At 38.8% G+C, this 10,916-nt stretch overlaps 1 protein-coding gene across 1 annotated transcript; it reads left to right on the forward strand.

Moving 5' to 3' along the window:
- Positions 1-2,191: 2,191 nt before the first annotated feature.
- On the forward strand, positions 2,192-7,797 carry cabcoco1 (ciliary associated calcium binding coiled-coil 1). The gene is made up of 6 exons (XM_010750997.3): positions 2,192-2,478; positions 2,580-2,671; positions 4,790-4,959; positions 6,003-6,147; positions 7,246-7,318; positions 7,391-7,797. The coding sequence occupies exons 1-6, from the start codon at positions 2,413-2,415 to the stop codon at positions 7,469-7,471; spliced, it is 627 nt and encodes a 208-aa protein (XP_010749299.2). The 5' UTR covers positions 2,192-2,412; the 3' UTR covers positions 7,472-7,797.
- Positions 7,798-10,916: the final 3,119 nt, after the last annotated feature.

Raw genomic sequence — 10,916 nt, forward strand, 5'->3', positions numbered from 1 at the left:
TCCAATCTCTCAGTAGCCTGCAGAGACATGCAGTTGTTGACTCTAAATCAAAGTAACCTGTACAGAAATAATCCTGAGGTCTGCTCTTGCAGTCTGATGTAATTTTGAATGTTTCTTCATTACCATGAACACAGACACTGTAGTTTATTTTTAGTTTATCATGAATCCCACATAAACCGTCCTGCTGCCAGAAACATCCACTAGGGGACCAAATGTGGATTAGTCCGCCGTTGAAAATAGTCCCAAACAAATTCCTTGTTCTGTTTGAGTAACTTTTGCTCAGAAGGCTGGTAACAGTGGGGCCCAGTGCGAGAGTTTTCTACATCATGCACACAGTTTTACAGACAAGGTTAACTATAACTATGAACGAACTAATGTGAAGCTGTAAGACGTGAACCAGTACTTATAATACACAATAATTTTAATCATTGATACAATGCTGTGTGATTTACCGTAGGGGAGGGGTACAGTGAGGGTGAAGATTGTCCACCTGTTTAATAACTTTGGTACTTTAGATAGTATCAAATATATAATTAACATAAATGATTAAAGTAGTTTAAACACTAAATTCAGTGGAGACACTGGAACTGGTCCACAATGCGCGTTCAGCAAAGTTTTCTGTAGCAGCACTGTGTCCAGGTTGTTCATTTACAAATAATGATCCATCATCACCAAAGTATTTGTCAGCTTAAAGCAGCAGAGTGATGTGATTTTGGGGAATTTTTTAGTGTTTTAAGTTGAAGAGGATCTTGTCTTTTTGTCTTCTTTGCAACAATGTTCCTCGTTCTGTTTCCAGATTTTATGTTTTTCCTCGTCTACAATCTTTGCAGCTTTACACTTTTTTTAAATCAGTCTGATGTGAAAAACTAACCTCAAGTGCAAAGTAAGAGGAGCATTTACTGTTTGTAATAACAGCCCCTAGTGGATTATAATGAAGTAACATAGTAGTAATAATACAGTGAAGTAACAGCCGAATGATGTTGAGTAACCTAACATTGTTACAGGAGTTCTTTCCAGCAATAAATGTCATCAATTATACAATTTGGAAAGATTTTCTCGAGCCTTAAGGCCAGTATTTTGCATAAAATCTAAATTTAGCAATCCTGGCTTAGCATAGGATGAACACACATCCCCTGATTTATCCTTCTTAAGAATCAGCCTAATGTTAAATTGATTGATGTGTTCGTTATTTTTGACCAATAATAGATTAATTATTTAGTCTTAAAAATGTCCATTGCCTTTACCCAGAGCCCAAAATGAAGTTTACAAATGTGTTTTTCATTTTATCCGACCAATGGTTGCAATACAGACTGATTTGTTCCAAATACATCTGACTGATCAGGATGAGATGATGGGCCCTAGTACAGCTGCACTGCTCTTATTTCTGCTGTTTATGACCCATTTTTAGAAGAGAGAAGATTTTAGTTATTTGACCCATTAAAATATTTTTTTCATTCCCCCTTCAGTAGCTTTATGGTAGAAACATCATCTTATTTCACATAGACTGACAGTATCTCATATATCCTTTGTCAGCTTTATCCAACTCCCAGTTGAAGCCATATGATAATTAGACTGAAATTTCCCCAAAGCCTGACATCTTTGGTATCTTTAGAAGCTCCAGTAGAATACATAATAAAGTTCTTTGAGTTTGATTGGCTGCAGATTATTGCTTTTAAGAGATTGGAGAAACAATCATTAAGTTTTGGTTTATTAAATTCATGCATGTGAAATAGTTCAGCATTTTGTGTATTCATTTTAAGAATGAGTTTGGCTCAAACACAGCCAAAATCTTGGATTAAAAAATGGCAGACAGAGCACTTCTGCCGTCTGTCCACTCTTAGAGGGGGAAAGATGTCACTTTTAAAAAGGAAAAATATGCCCACGTGTGGCCTAAAAATCTAATTCATGTAGTTAAGTGGATGATTATCAAGAAGGTTTTACTTCATCATTAAAGTATATACCAGATATCTTAATGTATTGATAGATTACTCAGCAGCTTCTCACTGGATATCAGCAGTTGAATAGACTGAATGATAGAACAGATCAAACCTTTGGAAAGGAAGCTCACTGTACTGAAAACTATGACCACACACCATGGTCATCTTCGTGTGTACAGTATGTGTGTCCTGTGCTGACTTTGTCTGTGTGTGTACCAGGAGGAGGAAGTTGGCTCACTGGAAAGTCTCTGCTGCAATAAATGGAACTTAACCCTAATTAGTATCACTGGAGACACCTGCGTCGACCCGACTTTTCTTTCCTATGTCATAATGGCTGCTCTCTAAAGGTATATTATTATTAAAGGTATAATATTATGTACACAAGTCAAACGGAAGTACAGCAGTGAGATTTTTAAAAAGGACAGGAACTCGAGCAGTTTGACGGGGTTGCTATGGCAACGACTAGAGCGTCAACATGTCCGCAGGAGCGACCCGTCGTGAAAAGACAGACAAAGCAAAAGTCAAAGACAGTAACCTAGAGGTAATAACTAATGATTTCCACTCGGAACGTCGCGTCTGTCGTGTTGTATGCGTGTATCTTATGTGACAAACCGCTGCCGGTCTGTCCTCCCTCCTCTTTAGAAAGAGGAACCCGTCTTCCTCCTCCAGTGGGACGCGCTGCCACACCAACAGATCCCAGAGCTGCTCCACAGAAGCGGGAATGAACTTCAGGCGTGAGTAGTGTCAGCCGCTATAACTGCGTCACAGCGAGCCAGCGTGCAGTAATTTAACTGCGCTAAACGTGCACCTGCCGCTCCTACGATATCACACTAATGAGCTGTCTGCTGGTTATGGCTATAATGTTAATATTATTGGTAAATATATATCATTATGCTTCACTTTACAGCATTTTAATCAGAATTATCAATACATTTTGATTCCTCAGACATGTCTCTTCTCCCTTTTTATTTTTACCCTAACATTATTTGTGTTTTTTGATATTCTGTACTGCATTGTACTCTGTTTTCAAATCCAAGACCATTGTCCAACATTAAAGTTCCTCAGTATTCTCAGAAAAGTTCATGTCAGCAGTCTCTATTATGTCATGAGACACTTTTGATGAAATGTTTTTTTATAATTTTGATTTTTTCACATTTTACTTCCTTGAAATTTAATTTCTCAACAAGAAATTGTAAAGGTTTCAAGCTCTTCTCTATATTGCCAATAATATTCTGAAGGAGTAATGCTGAAGTTTTTCATCATTCATTGTTTTGTTGGACAGATTAATATCAAATAAACACTCTAATAACTCATTCAATTTAAAATACCCACCTCATATAAGTTGTAAAAACTTTTCTTGTTTATCGACTACTCAAAGCACTTTACAACACTTGTCACATTCACACACTGATGGCAAATGATGGAAGGTGCCAACTGCTCAGCATGAGAGACACAGCACTTCCAATCCAAAGTGCTTACAATGATAGCTTATTTGTGCACACACAGCCATCAGGAGCAATCTTGGGTTTAGTATCTTTCCCAAGGATACTTTGACTGGACTGGGAGAGCCAGGAATTGAACCTGTGGCCCTCTGATTACCTGCCCTGACACCAGAGCCACACCCACCCCTGTGTAAAGTCTCCCTCAGTTCCTATAACCAACACATTAACAAAAAAGAAACAAAAAACATACTGTTGGCCCATTAAAGTGCCTCTGTTTCAGTACATAATGACTAATTCATCCATCAGCAAACTGTGACATCTCAATTGGTAGCTCATATACAGAAGGTGGAAAAGAGAGTACTCACAAGTAAGAAATCTAAAGAAAGAGGTCATGAAGTCATGCTGAGAGTCTGTCAGCTGTTGGAATGAAGGACCTGTGGTAGAGCTCCTTCTTACATGGTGGGTGTAGCAGTCTGTTGCTGAAGGAGCTCTTTAAGGCCTCCACAGTCTGATGAACGGGGTGAGAGGAGTTGTTCATGATGGATGTCAGCTCTGCTGGCATCCTCCTTTCCTCCACTTCCTCTATGTATTCTAAGTGGCAGTCCAGTACAGAGCTGGACCTCTTCACCATTTTGATGAGTCTTTTTCTGCCTCTCTCTGTGCTTCCCCCTCCCCAGCAGACAACTGCATAGAATCATGCAGATCCCGCACACTCCAAAGAACTTCAGTGTCCTCATTAAGTGGAGACGACTTTGACCTTTTTGTACAGGATGTCTGTGTCGTCAGAACAGTCTAGTTTATTGTTGAGGTGAACACCCAGGTATTTGTATGCTCCCATCTTCTCAAAATTCAATCCCTGGATGTTCACCGGTGTGGTCTTGAGTCAAAGACCAGACCACAGACTACACCAACATCCTGTCAGGAGAAGTAATGCTGACGTTTTTCATTATTCATCTATTTCTGGGACTAAAGATATCAAATTGAAACATACTGAGACCTGCTGGAATTTAAAATACTCAGCATGTTGGCACTTCAGAGGGGGGAGGTCGAGATGATGGACCTCAGGCTTTCACGTTGAGAACCATGTTCCTTTTTTTTTGTTCAGGAACTGGTATTGAAGTCAAGCTCTCACTAACAGCTATAGAACATTTTACAACAATCCCCAGCCCTAGGGAGGAGGCAATATTTTTAAAACCTCAAAACTTATTGGGCTTGTAGAATGAGATCTGTTAACCATTTACATACCAAGTGATTTCATCAGACACTGACAGTGGTTATATTTAAATGATTTTATTCATATTATTTTGAGGGACGGTTCAGTAGTAGCTGGATATGAGTGTGGACATTTCCCTTATATTTACTGCTGCGCTGAAAGAGTGTTCATCCAGATGTGCTTTGTGTTGTCTGCAGGGAGTTAAAGGAGATTCTGGGCTTCAGGAACTATCAGACGTGTATGAAGGAAGCTGCCCTACTGGATTACTATGTCTGTGGTTTCTGGTGGGCAAAAGAGGCCAACTTCACCCCCATACAAATCTCCTTCACCATGGCTGTACTGCACATGCTGCTAAATAACATAAGAGGTGGGGAGGACACACAGAGAAGGAGGACTGTAATTCACAGCTGTCATTTTAGTAAACAAACATTGCCAAATTACACCCCTTCCTATCTTTCCAGAAGCTAAAACAAATCCTCTGCGTTGTCCCCTCGTGTCTAGACCATATAAATGCTCTTCACAAAAGTCTTCTGCATCATTACTACTTGTTTTAACAATTCTTCTCTGTCTTTTACAAATGTATAAAGTTTTACTTACTGACTGGATACATTTGTATTGTCAGGCAGAGTTGGATTTGCAAAAACTCCTTGGATGAACCTGTCTGGAACATGCTCAAACTAATCACTTACTCTGCATTTACGTCACAATTTTATGCTTCATCAGATCAGATTAACTGAGATCAAACTAGACCGAGTCCAGCCAGCCATTGGTTTCCATTAATATCTGCTCAGTAAGAAAATCAGGTAGCATACTTTTGACTCTACATTTGCCAAATTTATACATTTGTTACCTTATTGTTTCATAGTAAGGCAGTTGAGTATTTAGTATAATTACTATGTGAAGATAACGTAACTCGATCTGAGTCTGACAATTGATTTTCATACTGCATGGAAATGAATGGATAGTCAGGCTCAGGTTACATATAAAAATATGGATGTGTAGCATCATGACTTTGGTCATTGCTGAGACTAACTTTCTCATCTATAAAATGCTAAGCATTGCATTTTGGGATTGTAAGCAGAAATTATACAGTATGTGCCATAGATATGTGACAGAATGTCTGAGGGCACTATATAATGGTTAAATTTACACACAGTAATAATATAGGGGGTGTTTTTCACAACCTATTAGGTAGACCCATATAATATACAGCAACCCTGATACAGTAGCCCAGGATAATAGACTCAGAATCAGAAATACATCTCAGTAGTTCCTACAGAATGACTCTTTTAATTGTACAATGCAGAAAATGAGTAAACTAACGTAATCAAATGCATTCAGTAATCACTACATACCCTGTCAAATACATCAGAAGTCCAGCACTAATCTGTGCTTTTTGCCATATTCCAGAGAAACAGATGGTTTTGGTGGAGAACTTGATGGAGTTTGCAAAGGCCTTAGGTGCTGCCTGCTGCTGCTCCACTTCAGAGACAGACACCACGTCACTTCTAGACAAAGAAGATGCCATGGCACTGATAAGTTACATCAGAAACAGGTGAGAAGATTGTGTTGTATTCACAGGTACAATCTAACTCTGCATGACTCATTCGGTGATGCCTAAAATATTATGAATGCATACCTCCTCTAAATCTCAGCCAACACGTCCATGTGGGCCCCGCATGGGTTAGTGATATGCTGGCATGGAAATGTGAGCATTTGTTCTGTGCAGGCCCCATGTGGGTTACAGTAGTATACGCTAACCCATGTTTAACCTACATGGGTGACAGCACATATCAAACATAGGTCTCCATTTGGCACATAAGGACCCCATTTAGTCCCTTAATTGGCCCAGTCATTATCCCACATGACGTGACAGGAAGTCCTGCTGCTGTGCTCCACCTGTAACCTGCACTGACATTACTTGCCACACACAGGTGGTATAGGCGTATATGAAGCAGATCTTTATGCCAGGCTAACACGGGCAGCGTGGGCGGTGGGCATGTTGACTGGGTTCATTCTGGACAAACTAGTGTCACATGATGAAAGGCTGTCGCAGCACAGGAGGTGGGCAAAGGAGTCAAATCTCAAATCAAGCCTCTCATTCACTTTCAGGAGAAGGATAAATCAAGAGCCCAGATAACTGCCCAGAGTGGGCTCATTTGTACTACTTTATGTGTATGACTATGTAGTTTAATATATAATGATGCATTATACGATATATGATGCTTACAAGCTGATCATATGTTTTATGCTGTATATGAATTCTTGATAGAAATTAAAGATTAAAATATCTCATAACTAAAGCCACTGAATAAAAAAGTATAGTTCCCTGTGAAATGTTGCAGATGTTTAAATCAACAGAAAGAGGAAAGATTCAGTAAAGTACCACAGAAATGTGTTTAAGTACTTGAGTTACTTTCCATCACTGCAAACCCATAATTCATCTTATGTTCATGAACAGAATTGAGCACAGACCTGTGGTGGATTACACAGTAATGTGCTGGGGAAAAGAACAAACTCACTTGAAACTACACGCAGTACACTGTGATTTTATTGTATCATTTAAGATAGATAGGTGAAGTAGCTCCGTGCTCTTGTAGGCTATATTGTGTTTGAATAATTAAAGTGACCTCATGTGTTCTGTTTGCTGCAGTCTGTTTCAGAAATACACACTCTACGAGCTTCTCTTCACGACATCCAGAGAGGAGCTACTGACTGGGATGGAGGTGAGGCAGCTTGTGTGTGTGTTCATGTCAATATAAACTGAAGTAGTATTTTAAATGTGCTGTGTGTTCCAGAGGACCATCGAGGTGTTCAGCTGTCAGGATGCTCTCACTCCGCTGGAAGAAGGCATTTCTACTCACATCTGCCTCCAGTGAGTGTTTGTGCCTGCTGTCCAGAGAAAGATGAACAAAGAAAATGAACAGGTGTTGACTGGCAGGTGGTCAGACGGACAGACAGCGTCAGTGTGAGTTGTGATTCAGTCATTATCCACAGTGAGGCGCTGTCTGTCTGTTGAGTCAGACTACATTAAGCAGTCCACACTTCATCTTCAGCTTTTACTGTTTTACTGTACATGGACCACATAACACATCAGTTTATTTAATGTTTGTATGGGTCAGGTGGTATGTAACAGAAGATTACACATTGTAAGGTGTACCCACAAGAGATTGGTTGCTTCCAAATAATAATAAAACATGTTTTGACCAAAGATACATTGTACAATCACTTTACCTTCCTTTTCTGTGTAGCAAAACCAACCTAGGACTCTAACATCTCACCCTGACCAACCAAAAAACTCTGGATCTTAAATGTAAGCATGACAGGCAGGACTTGAAAATGATCTGCAGAATCCAAAAGGAAGAGTTCATTTTAGGTAATATATTTTAGGTCATATTCACTTACTCTCTGAGACCAGGATGAGAAAATCAACATGGATCTCACGTCTGTGTATGAAGTAGAGAGCTGAAGTCAGGATGTGGAAACAGTTAGACTGTTCCAAAGATAAAAAATACACCCACCAACAGCACAGAGGCACACATTTACATGTTGTAGCTTGTTTGTTTAATCTGTGCAACAATTTATGGAATTAGTGGGAGACTACAAGAGTATGAAATGTCATAAGCATATTATGATTACACTCTAATTGTTAAAAACAGTATAACTCAAGAAGTTGGATGAAGTTGGATCTTTGACCACTGTACAGACATACTGTAACCCAGAGCAGATTAATAATGCAGGCAGGAATGCATAAATTTCAGATGGGATTTTAACACCTGTGAATAATGCATGAGCTTATATTGCAAGCTTATATGTTTGCATTCCATAAAGTGCAGACATTTCAATAGTTTGGTGTTTGTCAATTCAGCAATGAGATGACATGTAGTATAATATATTGACACGAGGAAATGAAAGCACAACTTCAGAAATTCAAATGTAAATTTTTAATGTTGAACACAGATTTAATAGACGGGTAACCGAACCAAGTTTTTTACTGGGAACTATATGATAAGTAAGAAGTCCATTCTGTGCCGTAGGTGCTTTCAGCCTTCATTCAGCCGAATATTTCACTTAGAGATCTGTTTTTAGCCTGTCACAGATTGCCTGTGCTGTTCTAGTTTGCTTCCTTGTAAATGGTATTTCTCCCTCTCTTTCGCAACTGTGGTAATAATAATCACCGCATGTTTTATTTATAAAGCTTTTATCAAGGCAAAATCTCAAACTGCTACAAGGAAAGAAAGTGCAGATATGAAAAGCTCTCTGTGTGAGTGGGAAAGGATATTTGAGTTTCCCACTAGGCATGTGGCTCCCATCAGGCCTTATAAGGCTGATGTTCAGAAAACTGGCTAGTGGAGCAGACTGTGAATAAAAAGTGGGTTTGGAGGAGCTTAATTTAGAAGTATACAGTGAGACCAAATATATTCAACAATGCTGTGAGGCTGGAAACACCATAGAATGCATGTGAAGCCTCTAGAGTCACAGTGTTGTTGTAATTAGGGAGTATAGGGAAGTGAACTGAGATGCATTTCCTGGAAAAGAAAGGGAGTCAACAAAAATCACCTGTAATGAAGATAATAACCGTCAAGGAACTGTCATGAACATGAAACATAATGTAACCTCAGAAAGAATGCCTTTATTACACCACAGAATTTAAGTAAAAATGATAACGATACATTAGAGTTGTAGTCAAAACTTGTAAATTATATGTGGCATGTTTCTGTGATCCTGGATGATCTTGGATTGCTGGAATTTACTAATATGAAGTCTTATTTTAACTTCATGATGGTTACCTGCCTGCTTTAGCAACTGGGTGAGTACAGTTTATATTTAGCTACTTATCTGTTTAATTTAGGTAGATATATTTGAAAATCTACCTACATCTTTATGAGTTGATATTCTTATATGGATGTTGTCAGTTGTCAGATACAGTCTGCCCTCTTCTGGCCAACAATGCACATTATACAAACTCAGAATATCATCACGGAGCCCAGCTTTTCCTGCCATGTACTGAATCCCAATGCTGACGTGTAAATAAATCAGTGTAAGGATACGTGTTAACGAACAAGCAGAATAATGCTCACTTTGACTAAATTTAAGAGGATGAGGAAGAGAATTATTACCCAAACTGTCTGTTATTAACATAAAAAACAATCATGCTGTTTTACCTCCAAATAAAGTGGCCAGTACATACAAGTCTTATCCTAACATGTCCTCACATGGAAGGGAGGTTGTAAGTGGAAGTGGTAAATGATGTGATAATAACGAGATGTGGTTGAAGGCTCTGAAAAAAGCTAGTGAGATTATTTTGTCAAACTTGTTTTGTTTTATTCATTATTTTATTCCTCTTCTTTCATTTTTACATGATGAATGTGTTTTTAAAGGTCCAGTATGTAGAATTTAGTTGCATCTAGTGGTGTAATCGCTGCATTGCAATGGGAATAATAGCCCGGTGTATTAGTAAATAAACAAATTCCTACATTTAAAACCATTCCATATTTTAAAACGCTTCCTTTCTCTATCATGTTTCCTTGAAGGCTGACATGCATTAGTTTTATATAGGAATGACCTGATCCTGCATACTTCAAAAGCAAGACAAAACAAGACAATAAAATGAAAAAGCACAAAACAACAAGAACAATTTGTGTCTGGAATCTGCTCATGTCAGACTGTCTGGAGTCCCATAAAATACAGTAATGTTTGATTTTTCAGCTGGAAGTCCTGGACAACTCACTCTGTCCTGTTCTCACACTGACATCAGTGTTACTCAGCAGCTTTGGAAACATGAACCCTTAGTCTAACCCAGATTTACTGCTTTTAATCAGTGCAGAAATATGACTGCTGAACTCGTAAACTAGATGTCCAATTACGGCCCTCTGAAAAACCTCAGCCTAAACTGGCTTACATTACTCTCCAGAGGTTCTATGGATTTCCACAGGAGAATCCAAACATGAATGAGTTTGGATTTAACTTGTTGGGTTCACTTGTTTAATCCTCTGTACTGACCCAGTGTGGTTCACAATGATCTGACTCAATAGATGCACTTCATTCATATTGCAGGTACTGCTTTCAGCTCTGATTTAACAATGTAGGAATTGAACTATCATGCCACAGCACCAACAGCTAGATGTATCTAATTCTTGAAAGTACACCTGTGATAAATTTGCATTGATTTCAACAAAGCTGATTATCCAAAGGCAGGCAATATACAGTGAGGTCACCAATATAAGACAGAATCAAAGCACTTTCAGAAGACAAAAATTAACTCAAAAACTTGATTTTTTTCTGGGCTTTCAGCCACACTTGTGACCTTCATCAGTGGATGGA

Source organism: Larimichthys crocea, chromosome XVI, assembly GCF_000972845.2.
Source record: "Larimichthys crocea isolate SSNF chromosome XVI, L_crocea_2.0, whole genome shotgun sequence".
Lineage (NCBI taxonomy): Eukaryota > Metazoa > Chordata > Actinopteri > Sciaenidae > Larimichthys > Larimichthys crocea.

Coding starts and splice junctions, on each gene's coding strand:
- cabcoco1 (XM_010750997.3), top strand. CDS start 2,413: ATGTCCGCAGGAGCGACCCGTCGTGAAAAGACAGACAAAGCAAAAGTC. Junction 4,960..6,002: donor GCTGCTAAATAACATAAGAG/GTGGGGAGGACA, acceptor GCCATATTCCAG/AGAAACAGATGGTTTTGGTG. Junction 7,319..7,390: donor AGCTACTGACTGGGATGGAG/GTGAGGCAGCTT, acceptor TGTGTGTTCCAG/AGGACCATCGAGGTGTTCAG.